The sequence below is a fragment of the Xiphias gladius genome, chromosome 5 (assembly GCF_016859285.1).
Source record: "Xiphias gladius isolate SHS-SW01 ecotype Sanya breed wild chromosome 5, ASM1685928v1, whole genome shotgun sequence".
In the NCBI taxonomy this organism is placed as follows: Eukaryota; Metazoa; Chordata; class Actinopteri; order Istiophoriformes; family Xiphiidae; genus Xiphias; species Xiphias gladius.
Window position 1 is genome coordinate 20,731,379 of NC_053404.1, and position 15,121 is coordinate 20,746,499.

At 44.8% G+C, this 15,121-nt stretch overlaps 2 protein-coding genes across 5 annotated transcripts; both read right to left on the bottom strand.

Annotated features, from left to right (window-relative positions):
* Positions 1–746: 746 nt before the first annotated feature.
* buc2l (bucky ball 2-like) lies at positions 747–6,096 on the bottom strand. 3 transcript variants are annotated; one of them, XM_040126275.1, is made up of 5 exons: positions 5,979–6,096; positions 5,344–5,619; positions 1,994–4,135; positions 1,493–1,609; positions 747–928 (listed from the first exon to the last, which is right to left on the bottom strand). In XM_040126275.1, exons 2-5 carry the CDS (start codon positions 5,615–5,617, stop codon positions 900–902), a joined length of 2,562 nt encoding a protein of 853 aa, XP_039982209.1. In that variant the 5' UTR covers positions 5,618–5,619; positions 5,979–6,096; the 3' UTR covers positions 747–899. The 3 variants fall into 3 exon arrangements, with proteins under 3 accessions (XP_039982209.1, XP_039982207.1, XP_039982208.1); XM_040126273.1 differs by lacking the exon at positions 5,979–6,096 and adding an exon at positions 5,748–5,901; XM_040126274.1 differs by lacking the exon at positions 5,979–6,096 and adding an exon at positions 5,744–5,901.
* A 1,329-nt stretch (positions 6,097–7,425) lies between these two features.
* On the bottom strand, positions 7,426–11,372 carry buc (bucky ball). 2 transcript variants are annotated; one of them, XM_040126276.1, is made up of 7 exons: positions 11,101–11,370; positions 10,780–10,932; positions 9,217–10,692; positions 8,994–9,095; positions 8,038–8,127; positions 7,872–7,943; positions 7,426–7,699 (listed from the first exon to the last, which is right to left on the bottom strand). In XM_040126276.1, the coding sequence occupies exons 1-6, from the start codon at positions 11,105–11,107 to the stop codon at positions 7,912–7,914; spliced, it is 1,860 nt and encodes a 619-aa protein (XP_039982210.1). In that variant the 5' UTR covers positions 11,108–11,370; the 3' UTR covers positions 7,426–7,699; positions 7,872–7,911. The 2 variants fall into 2 exon arrangements, with proteins under 2 accessions (XP_039982210.1, XP_039982211.1); XM_040126277.1 differs by lacking the exon at positions 8,038–8,127 and having other exon boundaries at positions 11,101–11,372.
* Between the last annotated feature and the right edge of the window lie 3,749 nt (positions 11,373–15,121).

Below are 15,121 nucleotides of genomic sequence, written 5' to 3' on the forward strand. Positions count from 1 at the left end.
GCATCCGCTGTCACCCTTAAAGCTACCAGCCTCATTAAGAAGTTGTAGGTTATAGTCCTCGGGCCTCACTGCTATCAGAAGGTCACAGGTTTGATCCCTTCGGGCAACCACTGAGACAACAACTGACTCACCTGAGCATAATGATAAACACCCACCTTAACACTCGCTGAAAGTCATTCCAGATAAGAGTCAGTCAGAAAGGTCTTATGCAAATGTGCGATCGCCGTGCCGCGTTTAATGACGACTTGTGTGCAAAAAAACCCAGAGATGAAGGCTGTCAGATGTTCTTTCCAGAGACAAAACGGGTTCGTTAAAATGGTTAGAAAGGATGATATAGCAGCACCCACCTGGGGGGAAATAGGTTGTTAGACTGCAGGAGGATTCACTGTCTTACCTCCAATATGGTCTATGTGCTGTACAGAGTTTTGTAGGAAACATTTTCCCTTTAAATTCTGTTTGTCCACAATTTAATATTCAAGCTTTTATTACATCTATGCATTATGAATATTTTTTTTATCATTGAATAAAAAAAAAAAAAAAGCAAAAAAATAAAAAAAACTAGAGCCCAAGTTTGATATTTTTATCGCCTGATGGATTGTGTATTTTATGTAGAAATAGTTCCATCTAGTGGACAAATCCAATAACTACAATAACTGCATTTTTACTGCAAAAAAAAAAAAAAAAAAAAGGGGCTGCAAATAGATGGGGTTTTTTAAAGTAAGACAAGTACAAGACAAAAAAAAAACTATAATCAATTTGTGTTTATTTAAATGTTAATAAATAAATAGTGAACAGTGATTTCTTGTACAATGACATTAAGTGAAATATTTTAAATTAAGTGTCTTTTTTTTTTAAAAAGTGTCTTTTTTTCACTCTGTTGAAGTGTGCTCTTGTGCAAATCAGCATCTTGTGTCTTTTCTACTAGTTCCTGCAGAGAAAAAAAAAAACAAACAAAAAGCGCATTGTGGATTATATTACAACAAGACAGCAATTAAGGAAAACTGTGCCAACTTGCAACCTTATCTGTGAAATGCAAAAATTCGATCTGAATTTCACACACTGGATCCGGTCTGTTCCAGATCCTGCTGAGCAGTGACAAGACGAAACTCAAGTTATAGATACACAGACCCAGGTAGGGGAGCCACTGAATGCAGAAAAAAGTGAGACAATTTTAAACGTGCTTTTAACCGTTTCTGTAGAAACACGGGCACCAAATGGCATGAAGGACAAGGAAAAGGCTTGGATCAAGATTCATGCCGACAAGTGTCTGGTAATCGGGGAAGAAAAAAAAAAAAAAAAAAAAGCGCACCAGTGACGCTGTGTGTTCATATTGTAAACTCATTTATCGTGTCATTTCATAACTTTCCTTGATTTCTAGACACCAACATGAACGATTCCACCCCCCGGCTCCCCTCCTGTTTTTCTGTGTAAATCATGAGTACGATGGCTCTCGCCAGGCTGATTTTGGACTACAGTGAGGTGAAAAGCAAACCTTGTGATTGTGATTTCTTGTGCTTATTCAGGTGTTGTGATCTGGCTTCATTCTTGGAGCCGTCGGCGTCAAAGTTAGGCATCACTGCTTTCGATGACTTCTCTGTTGGATGAGAACCTGTACGATTATAAAAAGAAATACAGGCCCGTTACCGAGGCCAGAGAGGCCCAGAAAGACCCAGGTTTACTCCGTATCTTCTGGGCCTCAGTAATTTGATCAATTGCAAATAACTCAGAAATTTGCAAGACTCAAGTACAATATTAGCTACGATGAGTGTTTTGTCTCGTAGAGGGACGCTATCAAAATGTAGTTTTAAGACCTTCATTTTGTGGTCATTTGTTTTTTCTTGACAGGTAGGTGAAAAAAAAAAAATTCCAATCAAAAGAAGAAACTGCTTTGCTGTGGCCAACAATTATTTTTACTATCAATAACTTAAATGAATTGCCAGACATAATTAAATTCTCAAAGTTGTGACAATTTTCTGTGAACAGACTCTCTTACCAGTTTGCCACCTGTGTGTCAGATAAATTTGATCCACGTTCCTCCATTTTGCCTGAAGGGAAACGGGCACGGCGCAGTTCTCATCCATTTCTCGGATGGCGTTGCCGTGGGGGCAGCGACGCAGCCGCTCCCACGCAACAGGCCGATACTGCAACTCATTGCACACACAGTTCTTTTCCCGCAGCTTTGGGTACAGCGCTGCGGGACATTTCTCCAGGTTCTGCTTGGTGGCCAGTGGCCTCTTGAGGTCTGCGGGTTTCCTGCCATCGTCGGCTGCCCGCCACTTTGGGCCTCTGCGACACGAGCTGTTCTCGGAGGATTCTCCCTCGGTGTCGCGCCCGTGATGGAGACCGCGGACGTCGGGACTGGAGCCTTTGCTCGACAGTTTCTTAGTGTGAGATTTACATGCTTCACACGTTGGTAGGCGTGCGTCATTGCGCTGTTGGAAGGGAGCCGCTTTTCTTTTTAAGCTCCTGCCGTCGATCCCGGGACCGGCAGATGTGCAGGTCCTGCGTTTTGCCAGACATCTGGAGCAAAGTCGCTCCCTCTTGGACGCGTACGGGGTGAACGCATTCTCATTGAAATTTCTGCTGAGGCAGCACTCGTGGTCAGAGAGGCTTCGCCGATCCACTTTGCCTTTGGGTTTGTACGTCTCCTTTGGCATGCGAACGGTAGGTTGTTCTTTGTACTCTAGGTCTAGTTTTCTCCTCCTAGTGGGCACATCTAAATCACAGCTGCTCAGGGGTTTTTTCTGCTTCTTGGGAGTTGGTGGCATCTTGCTACGATAGTAGATGTTATCAAAGTCAGCCAGCCAGCTGGTTGAGGGGAGGTAGGCAGGCAACGATTCAAATGAAGTGTCCTGGTGATCCTGCATGTTTGTTCCTCTATGTTGGTTCCTATCTCCCTTAAGAGGGGAATTATCCAACAACAACAAATCATGTTCAAGAGCCACCTCTGCTGTGTGCGTCAACCGGGTCCCAGGAGCTTCCTCTGCAGCATCCATCATGGGGCAGATATCCGCCTCAGACACCATCTCGTCCACAGGACTCCCCACAGCGGGGACCATGTCCTCCAGTTCATTCTCTGCCAGGGGAGGCATCTCAATCATGGGGACGACCTCCTCTGTAGGAGCCTCCTCTTTCACCGTCAGCACATCCGCTGAGGGCATTTCAGCAACAGCGGTCAGTGTTTCATCATTAGAGTCTGTGCAGCCGTTCTCGATCAGCGAGTCGGGGGAGGGAATCAAGGTTTCCTCCACCGACCAAACAGTGGACTCCATCTTCCGCAGCTCATCCAGATACTGTGGGTCGAAGGGCAGGTGAACGACTTTAAAGTGAAAATTCTTGGAGGTCATACTCAGGTCTCTCTTGTTCTTTTTCTCCGCAACGTCACCGTGAGCTGCTACCTGAGATCCCAAATTGGAGAACTCGGTGACAGCGTCCGTTTGATCCCTGGACTCCTCCAGGGCGGAGATCTTCTCACCGCTGCTGGGCGTCCCGACTAACAGGATGTCAGGACAAGCTTGGAGTGCCGGCTCCGACTGGTCTGCAGGAAGGCAGAGTGCTTCGTCCTGCAGCACACTGCCCTGGAGCATGGAGCTACACTGGACCACGTCTTGGGAAAATCTGTGGGACACTTCTGCGGTCTCGTGAGAGTGCAGAAGTTGTAGTCCCACCGGTGTAGTGCAGCATTCAATCCTCACTTCCTCAGTCTGAATCACGAAGCTGCCGTTTGGCGACGTCCTGGTCGTGGGGGAGGGCACCATGTCCTTTAGCTCCAGAGAATTGTCCCCCTTCTGCACAGCCGAGGGTGGTGAGAGCGACTGGCCGGTGGGGACACTGGGGATATCAGTGCTGCAGACAGAGAGGCCACTGGAGGTTTCGACATCACTGGAAACCGGGGTGCCGGTCCTCTGGGTGGCAGACAGTGGCTCAGTTTGAACCTGAGAGGTGGTCATTTCTCTGGCCGGGACGTTGTGTTGATAGCGGAACCTGCGAGAGTGGTAGGCCATGGTCTGGTAATACTGGGGATTGAGCAGGCGCCTGTAGTCCATCAGATGCAGGTGAGTATGGGGTACAACAAAGCCAGGTGGCTCCATGTATGGATTTGGCTGATAGTGGGACATCAGTGGCATGCCGTAACCTTTAACAGAAAAATAAATAAATAAATAAATAAGTGACAACAAAATGCCGTCAAGACTTGAACCAGACTGATGCAAAATTGGCCCAAGCAGCAGTAAAACGAGATAAATAGTTCAAAACAAAACTAAGAGGCTACAGCCATGCTAGCAGCTCTGCAAGGCCTTAATTAGGCACAGCACTGCTTTGAGCCATATGTTAACATCAGCATGGCAACGCTAACATGCTGATGTTCAGTAAATATATTTCACCTAGTTAACATGAGCACGCTGACATTTGCTAATCAGAATTAAAACACAGGGTACGGCATTCATTTTGGGGAACACGAATGTATCTACCAACTTTCACGGCAGTCAGGTCCAATAGTTGCCGGGACATTTCGTTCACTACCACAAATGTGAACCTCATGGCGGTGCTAGAATGAAAGTCGAGGGGGGGGGGCAAAATCAGCAAATCCACTAGGATTCATCATGTGGGATCCATGAATGTCTGAACAAAATTCCGTGCATAGCATGAAGCTTGAAATAAATTTTAAATGACACGACACATGGAACTTGTGCAAAAAACAAAAACAAACACATAAATTTACATTTATGTGGTAGAAGCAATGGTATATGACCACTGGCTGAAAGGGGTCATACATATTTATTGAGATTCAACTTCATTGTTCTTGTCCAGAGTAAAAAAAAAGTACAAAGTTGATTAAACACAGTTAGAATCTAACCAGAAGTGCAAAAGAATAATATTAACAGATAAGTGAGATATTACACAAATTACTGAACAGAACACTTTTGGTAGAAGATCGTCCATCTGATTCAGAGATGGACGCTCACCTCAATAGACACTTTCAGCATTGGGGGGGGAAGCTAAAAAAAGGACTTGAGCACATTTGTGTGTGAATTTAATTTTTGTAAAAAAGGGTCCGGAGATGTGCACCACCTCATTTGCAAAAAAATGTTGCAGAAAAAAAACACATGAAAATGTAGAAACCATGATATAATTTAGTGGAAAAAGTTACACAAGACGACTTCAGGTGAAAGCGTTTCACCGCATTAGTTGCTCTGTGCATATGACATGAAAAGGCCTTAGAGAGCGGTGATTCTTGCTACATGACACGCAGCATAAGTTATATATCTTCAAGAGGCACTGCACCTCCAAAACCCAACAGCTGCGCCAAAAAGACGAGGAGATTTGGAGATTTTTGGCACTTACCTAAGCCAGGGTAGCCATAGTATGGGTTATAGGACAGAGGTATGGGCACGGGCACAGGCCACTGCAGGCTCTGCATGGGCACGTACGGCTGCGAGGGCTGGATGTAGAAGAAAGGTTTGTGGTGCTGCTGCTGCTGGTCCTCAGGACGTGGAGCCCCTGAAGGCCCTGGGGGCGGTTGATGGGGCCCCTGGGCCTGCTGAGCTCCGTGCGGTGGGTTGGGACCCCGAGGGCCCAGACCGTAAGAGTGTTGCAAAGTGGACGTGGCCGCCTCCATATCTGACAAAGAGACAAGAAGCAAATTGAAAGAATTGTTTGTTGTTTGTTTGTTGGCAAATCTGCTGCGAGACAACAGACACTTTCAGTGGATTATGACAGCAAAACAGTTCCTGAACAAGCGTACCTACATGCAAAAGGATTATCACTAACAAACCAACACAGCTTTCCTAGTATGATTTAAATTGGAAATGGAAGGTGTGCGCTCAAGCTGCAGGCTCGCTTGTCAAATGCTACGCTGATTGGCTGGATCTTGGTCCCAGGTGACGACTGTCCAATTCAAGTTTAATGACCTGCATTTAAAGCCAATGAAAAAGGCTTGTGCCCCACTGATTCCCTCCCACTGTGGTGCGTCAACTCACCTGAGGAAAGGCAGACAATAGATCAGAGACGGGATGGAAAAGCACCATCAGTGTCCTGAGTCAACTTGCTGTGACCTGTAACGTTAGGTGGAGGGAGGTGAGAAGCTGATTGGCTTCAATTAACAAAACAGACCCGCACCTTGCTTTGGCTTGATGATATGACAGGACCAAAGGGTTAAAAGATACGTGGCTCAAAGTGGCACATCCCGTTCTTTCTAGCATCTTTGAGTGCTCCAGGCTCTTTTTCTTGCAGCTTGCCTCGTTTCTAGGTGAGCGGATCCGAAATGCAAAGCACACACCCACACGTCTTGTGTTGAGATGCAGTTTTCAGCCCTGAAGGGCCAATTATGAGGTTAGACGAGAGCTTGTTTGGTTGTCTGCAGCTGGATTTGTAGATATGGAATTATCCACGAGGAATAAACACACTCCGAGACCAGACTGACGACTTGACACCGATTTTAAATCAGCGCTTCTGTTTTGAAAGGTTTTCTGCATATGGATTCTGGAAGGCGTCTTGGTCAGACAGATTCATTGCACCAGGCTCATTTATATCCTTCACTTCTACACATATACAGTCTACTTTTTCAAATTGCCACAGCAGCAGATTCTGCCATTTGCATTGGTACCTGTTTTGGAAAGTAGCCTTTCCCCTTAAGAACGACGATCTGAATTAACAGGTGTTGCCTCAGCTTTCTGCAAAAGCACAGCTGTTGTTTGCAAAAAACGTCCTTAGAGCATCCACTGAAAACCAGAGGTTAATCCGACCCAATATTTTTTTGGTTTTAACTGAGAAAATCATTTGGTCTATTAAACGTCAGCAGTGAAAAAATGCCCATCATAATTTCCCAAAGCTAACGTCCGTTCAATCAGACCATTCGCCCAAAGATATTCAATTTACAGTGATGTAATGCAGAGAGAAGCACCAAATCCACACATTTGAGTAGCTGGAAATCAGCAAATCTTTTGACTTTTCTGCTCAAAAAAAATGACTTAAATGATTAATTCATTAAATATTATGCCGATTAATTTCCTATCAAAGGACAGGTCCATCATTCAACTGATCATTTCAGGCCAAGTAGATAGTAGACGGTAGCCTGAGCAAAGGACCTATCTCACCTCATTTCCAACAGCTGTACTTCAAAGTAAATAGTAGGTAACCCCGTATTACTAGCGGATCAACATTAGATGCTCATAGTGTAAAACCTAAGGCAGGTAAACCCCTAAACCTTCTCAAATCTGGAAACCGGGCTCCGTTATTATTCCAGGTTGTCCAGATAAGGGAGCATGTAAAAATCACTAGACCTGCAGCCCGGGATTCCAACCAGGATGAACAAGGATGCACGTGACCCTAGACAGTAAACACTGTAAGATGTGTAGAAGTCTCCAAGTGTTGCACAATGACATCATTTTAAAAAAAAAATAAAAGATTAAAAACACAAAGCTTAAATAATGACAATATTTTATTGGACTGGCCCCAAACAGTGGCACACCGTCATCTGCAACACAACCTCTCAGCCCATTTGTCTGTTTGTGAAATCCATTAATCATGAATAGTGCAAGGCAGTGTCACTGCAGAAACTTTATACATTTTTTTTCTTTTTTTTTTTTTAAACTTTTATCTAAACAAAAAGAGGCTTCCTGTGCAGTGCATTTCACCTGGTGCTCTAAGTATTTTCAGACACATTATCCTGGAACATCTACACCTTTGGGGGGGGGGGGGGGGACCTGTGGAGGAAAGAAACACGCATTAAAACGTATTTTCACCTAGTCCGAAGTGTTGCAGATAGTGTTGGTACATGTCAGCTATCTGAACAAATAATAATAGGGCCCCTGTAGAGTTTTGTGATTCAGGGAACAAATTTAATCTTGTGCAGTGTTTTGCGAATTTCACCTACAGTTCAACACACTTTGTTCAAAAGTCAGTCCAGGGACATTAACATCTTGGTTCTCCTCTCATGGCAGAGCCTGGCAAAAAAAAAAAAAAAAAAATTTTCATTATATTAATAAAAGTGTGCTAACAGGGTCAAAGTTAACAGTATTGCAGAAGAAAAACATTAACCTCTCTCCCAGTGTAATGGTGGCGGATCATTGTCATCATTGTCCTCATCTCTTGCCCTGTGGTACATCACCTTCCTCTGAGCACTCATCTCTGTCAAATATATATACACGAGCAGACCAAATCATCAGGGGCTCAGCATTGCGAAATTAATTTTAGAATGGATTCCAGCTAATAGCAAAAATCACGTGTTGTTTCTATGCAATTTAAAGTCGAGTCCTCTTTATCCCGACATCAACTAGAACTCAGCTGGCACCCAAAGTTCAGCCAAGAGCTCAATTCAAAAGACTTATCACATTACATTAAAAGCACCGAGTTTCAGGGGCTACATGATGTCCGTTAACATTTCAGCCGTTAACCAACTCAGACCAAAGAAGCACATTCAGATCTGTCCAAATTGGAATCTTCAAAAAAGGAGTCAAACGGGAAATAACTGTGACAGCTATATCACATTTGATATGAATCCTACGAGTCCCACAATCTACGAGATAACCAGTCACACGTGTCGATGCAGACCTGTCCAGGTGATCTCCGGAGCCATTCAGGGTTTCTCTTTTTTTTTTTCCCCCTCACAGTATGTGAAAAAAAAAAAAACATGCTCAACTTTCAGTTTTTTTAATTGCAGTGCCAGAAATCCAAAACTAAAATGTCTGCACACTGACTTATGCAGAAATTACTATTTAATGTGCACGGATGTCAATAGACATTAATTAGGTTTTCTGCACAAGTCGGGGCGCAGACTGTTGCATTATCATCGATTTTACATTGTGTAATGTGTTCCCAGATGTAGTCTCTGCTGGTCTGCCTCAGCATTTCAGCAAAACTAGAGGGGGAAATAAATAAATATGGGGCCAGAACTGCACTCACTTTGCTGCAAGATCCTTATTATGCTGCTCACGCTGTTTAGACAATTCTCAAACTGACAATGAGATTTACTTTGGGGGGGTAATTTCTTTAACCTTGTCGTTGCAGAGGAGCTGCTTGTCTCCTCCTGGGAATCACGTCACCGTCTCCCCACCTGCCTTGACCTGAGGTGGTCAGATCTTCTCTGCAGAGTCTGTCTATGAAAAGAGTTCACACATTCGTTGCGTATTTCCAACATGATTTACACACTTGAACTAAAGATCAGCGTCAACTTAAGATGTCAAAAGAAAAACAAAGAAATCCCTGGCTGAGACTTACCCTGGCACGTTCGGCACTGCAGCTCGCTGCCAGTCGTCTCTCCAACCTCACCGTCACCTGGCTCCTGCTTACAAAGATCATGACCTGCCTCCTGGTCGAACGGATCTGAGGGATCTTTGTGTTGGCCTCTTTTATACCAAGGTTTTCCCGCATGTCTCGGTGGGACGGAATGAGGCTTCCTGGGCGCAGAGTGCTTCCTCACAACCACCCTGACTGGCTGCTCACAACCTCTCGCATACCTGCCTTCCTCCTCAGAGTCGCCGGCTTCATCTCTGTACACCTTGGGGCTGTTGACTTTGCTCCTACCCGCACCTTTTGCCAGGCTTTTCCCACAGCAGGCGCACACAAACCTCCTTGAACCCGGCAGCCACACTTCCTCTGCGTCTTCCGCAGCTTGAGGGGATACACCAACGACCTCTGCGAGCCTCCCGCCGGTATACACGTGTTTGGAAAAAAGATCGTCGTCCAGATCTGTGGAGAACATCTCGTCTCGGGAGGAAAGCTCATCAAGAGATGGGCTGAGGACACTCATCCGCTCATGGGTGGTCTGCATGGAGAGGTAGTTGTAGTAGTAGGGGGCGGCAGGGGAGGAGAGGCGGCCAGCTCCTGCGGCCCCAGGTGTCAAGGCGCTCTCAAAAGGCAGCTTGAGGATCTGGTAGCTCGGATCGGATTTGGTTTCATCAAAAGATCCTGTCTGATGCTCTGTCTTTGAGACTTTGTCGCTGCTTTCAGCCTCCTTAAGCACAGGCTGGCCGGAGGAGAAGGAAGCTGCCAGCGACGGTGTCGACTTCAGGAGGCGCTCGGCATCGCATTTGGGAACACTCGGATCGGTCACTAAGATATCTGACTGGGTATCCGTGACCTCTTCTCTCTCAAGAGGGAGAAAGTGTTCGTGTCCTGCTGGCTGCTCGAGCTCACGACACTCCTCATGAACAGAGGAGCTATCGAGGGGCAACTCCTCTTCCAAGCCTCCTGACCAGCATCCCTGAGGGCTCAGGGCGTCAAGGCACCTTTGACTGGACTCACCGTCGTACACCGCTGTGGTGGAGTCACTGAAGGTCCTGGCCGTACACTCCAAATGGCTGTCATCGGGCGCCAAAGGCAGGACGTGACCCTGCTCTTCACTTTTCTTCTCTTTCCCTGGGGAAAACATCCCCGAGGACTGGGAGGCGACACCGGAGTCCAGTTCTCTCTCAGCACCCTGCATCTCGTTGGCTCGAATTTTATCCAGGCACTCGATGAGCTTGGTTATGGCATCACTGGGGTCCGTTTGAGCCTCTGAGCAGGCCATTTCTCGACGCCCGTGAGGCTGCGGGTGATGCTGCTGGCGGGGCACGTCACTCCAGGCGGGAGCCTGGAACCGAGGTTCAAACATTCGCCTGTAGTCCATTGGGTAAATTGGAGCATGTGGGAAAACAAAGCCGGGATACTGCATGTACTGGTAAGGGTGAATGCAGGGACGGCCGAAGTTAAAACCTGGAGGAATATAAACACAAATGTCAGATTCCAGGCCATCAATGCGAGACGACTGCAGCAAAGATCTTAGTTTGAAGAGCCCGATACCTCCAGGCAAACCATAGTGGCTGTATGGGTTGTTCAGATGCCAGTGCTGGTAGAGGTAATAAGGTTGAGACGGTGGCTGGACGTAGAAAAACGGCCTGGGATGGTGAGTTCTCTGTTGTCCACTCCCAAATGTATTCGGCTGTTTGCCTCCATCTACAGGTGAAACAACAGACACAATATCAGGAGGAAAAAAAAAAAAAAAAGAGGCAAAGATATAACTTTCTACTCGTCGTTTTTGAGAGTGATGAGACTGAAAAGTCGCCGCAGCTCAAACTGTTGCTAATTCAATCTGGCAAATGAACGTTTCAATAAAGTCTTTACCGTCCATTTTCACATGCGCGTTCTTGCTCAACCTGTCAGGATAAAACACCGCCGAGGAAAGACGACGACAACAACAATAATAACAATAATAACAACAATAATAATAAACACCCCCCCAGCTTTTTTTCTTTTTACACTCTTTGAACGAACAGCAGCGGAAAACGCTCCTCTCTCAGGCCCACATGACGCCCGACTCAACAAAAGCCCACAACGTGTCCGCTCGTTAGTCAAATAGGAAACACCTGCTGCTCCGCTCGGGGCCGCGGGCTCCAAATTGATCCGCGTCGCCTCAACCCCGGATGAAACGCCCTAACGGCAAGACCTTCCCCCGCGAAATGGACAGTTACGTGCAATTAAAATCCGCGAGTCTATGGAAATATATGTGTGTGTGTGTGTGTGTGTGTGTGTGTGTGTGTGTGTGTGTGTGTGTGTGTTTGAATATGAGATTGGCTCATAAAAACCCACAGAGAACCCAGGACATCAAGTCAGCAAATGAGCTACAATTGAAATGCGATCTTTTTTTTTTCTAACCAGGTAAAAAAAAAAAAAAAGGGTCGTATTTTTTTTGTAGGATTGTGGCCACTTTTCTCATGGAAAATATCCAAGCTTGCTTTCTACAGAACAAAAAAAAAACAACATAATTTTATTGTGACTTTAAAAAGATTTAGGATTCAGTCATGACCTGCTAGAAATATAATCCCGCGGAGGATTCCCCAACACCAGAACTCTATTTCTGTAAAGCACAAAATGCCTGGCTTGAGTAATGTATGGTCAGACAGTTTATAATTTCGTTGTTCGTTTACCCCCCAATCTTCTCTTGTTTGTATGTTTTAATGGGTTTGTAATTTAAGTTGTGTTTATTTATTTTTCCTTTTCCGATTTTCATTGTGCATGCCCGATGTGTCCGACAAAACTGAATAAATACACTGAATAAATAAATAAAAAAAACACATCCATAGTTTTATATGATACATGCTGAATGTACACAGCTAGTCCCACCTCCCCCCAAAACATTTGGTCACACATAAAAAACGAAGTCTATTTTTTTTTTTTTTTTTGCAACTTTTTTTGTTTTTTAAACTGTTCACTGTTCAGTCGTATGAAGTATGAAGGTCTAAATGTTTCACCACAATGTCAGGTGAAGAATTATTTGTGTAAGTATCCCAGTGGCCCAGCAGTAAGCCTTAGTAGAATTAAAATACCCCAAAAAACTCTATAAAATATTCACCCAGTGTTAGTTTCTGATTGATAACAAATAAAAATAAACATGGCGTCGACGTCTTCAATGTTTTAGATACTGCAAAATGGATAAATTGATATTTATACATTTAAATTTATACTCGTGTTCTCATTAAGTTTTGTAAGGTGTCAGTACTGCTGTGTGTCCGTCTATCCGGCAGGGGTCACTGTTAGGCTGCTTAGTTTGTACGCTTGCGCAGTATCCTGATTTGGCCTCTGGTCTTTCAGGCGCTTATGATGCGCTGAAAGGTGGTCCGCTGCTCGGCGCTTCTACACAACCGTTTAATGTCTATATTCGGCTTCAGGAGCTTATTCGGCACTTTCTGCTGACTGGAAAGCCACGGCGACGGTTCAGTGTGTGGAGTCTGCCCGCAGTTACTGTAAGGAAGCTTGGGTTTTGGTTGCCGAAGTTCTCAGGTAGTTAGCTTCCGTTTATTTAGCTCTTTTAGCTTAGCGGTGTGTGCTAGCAGCATGACCGCTCTCTAATTTGCTTGCCGTGTTTGTTAGTGGCTATCTTGTCCTTTCTGGAATAATTTAACAAATGAGCTGATCGTGTCAGATGCTCGGCTTTCTTCCAGGCACCAGCAGCCATGCTACCACGTTAGCAGACCCCGGAACTGTGCAGCGGAGGGAAGCTAAAGTTGCTAACTTGCCGTTGCTACTTGAGCTAGTGACATTACATGACACCGAAGCTAGCTGATCAGATGTATTGATTAATAACAAGGATGGCCACATTGTGGAGCGAGTGCTTTGAAACATAGCTACATAGAACACGGTTAGTCGGGTTAGCCAACCTCAGCGTGTTTGTTTTAGACAGGGTTTGTTTTGGACATGGTGGTTAACGGCGACGTGCTAACGTAACTAGCCAAGATCAGGCTAGTACAAAAAAAATATGTTAAACACTCTTCAAATGTCCGCCTTTACTCCCAGAATAACCACGTTGTTAGCAGGTTTTTGTGGGTAAAAAGTTTCCAAAGGAATGTATATTTATTAAGCATGAAGCCGATGTGTGTAGATGGCCGGACGCTAGGTGAACATTTACCTACAGCCTGCACACATTGTGAACTGCATCCCTCGCTGTTCAGAGAAGGGACGGCATATTAACGCAACACGCATCTTGGAAACTATCTGCCAACCGATCTTGACGTTTTCGTTCACGAAGCGTCTCCTCCATATTTCTGAAATCTGCTCATATTAAGCTCAGTGTCCAGTTGTGACTAACGCGCTTCGATAATACCCTGAATCGTAGGGTGTGTTAACAGCATCCAGCAGATCCGATTCAGTGCGGTGTGAAGATGTTTGCGACATGCATCGATGCACAACCCCGAATTTGATATAGATAGTCAGCCGAGAGGTTGACATGACACTGGATGGCAAGGGAATCATTAACATTTCTTTGTATTTCTCCCTGCTCCCAAAAATAATCTCTATTGAAACGGGGTGTTGAGGTCGGCATTAGTAGTAGAAGTATCACTGGTGGTGAAGCTGTAAGCTATGCTGCTTGTAGCCAATCAAGGTACCGCTGGTAAAAGTGGCTTTGTGTCATGGTAAGCTGCCAAAAAGCCCAAAGTCATTTAGGTTGTGAGCAGTGGCGCTCAAGTCTTACATCCAAAAGCATGATGTGTTTTTGTCTGCATGATTTAATCGTTACACTTGGCCTATTAATATCTGACAAACTGTACTGCAGGGCTCTTTCTAAAGTCAGTTGGCGTATCTCATTGGCTAGATTTTATCTTCATGAACCGCAATATCCTCATGGTACCTAGTAAAGATCGTGATCTGTGTTAGAAAGAGATTATTTTCTCCACTATAGCTGCAAAGGATCACAGTCAGATCTGTTTATAATGGTATTCAATAGATAGACATATAGATAGAGTACTTTATTAATCCCCAAGGGAAATTGCAGTGTGGCAGTAACCACTCCACATAAATCACAAAAACAATGAAGTAGGTTACAAACAATGCAATTAAAGGCTAACTTATAGACAGTAATTAAAAACCCCCGTGAATCCATTTACTTCAGATGCAGTGTTGTTTTATAGAAGGCCAATAGTCAGGTAATTTTAGTCCATGGAAAATAGTTACTGCCCACTTCCACTAAGACTCTCATGTTACCAGCTGTCTGTCAGTGCAGTTTCTGGAAGCTTGGGATAAAGAGAGGGTGGAGGGAGAGATGGCAGCAGGTGATCTGCAAGGGGAGGCAGGTCGTTCAAAGTGCAGATTTCATATGACCCACGATTTTCAGGATATTTGCATGTCTGGCAGTCCTAAAAGACAAAGAAATGAAGAGTTCATAGATTTAGCTATTATTTATTAGTTATTTTTCATCTACTGCTAGTTTTCATGGATTCTTGATTCATCATTGCTCATTTTGTTTTTCTCCTGTGTTTTATTTCTTTCTTTCTTTTTTCAGACAAGCACTGATGTAGCAGTGTTGTGACAGTGGTCACGCTGTCTCTCTACCTCCGGTCCCCAGTGCCTCACTGCATGACCTCAGACAACAGATAGAACCACGAGGGGAAACTGCCCCTTCCTCGCCCAAGACCGCTTCCTCTTGAGTCCCGACGGTTACACTTGGTCGCCACGACCCCAAAACATTCTCATCTCATCTTTCAACTCATCTCCAGCAGAAGGAGCAGCAGAAATTTTTTCCACATTGGAGTTGAACACCTCCACTTGGGCCAGTGGAGGTGTTGGTGAGCTGTTCCCCACCCTGTTTACACTCTTGAATCTTTAAGAATTTTTTTTTTTTTTTTTTTTTTTTTCTCCTGGTTGGCTTGAG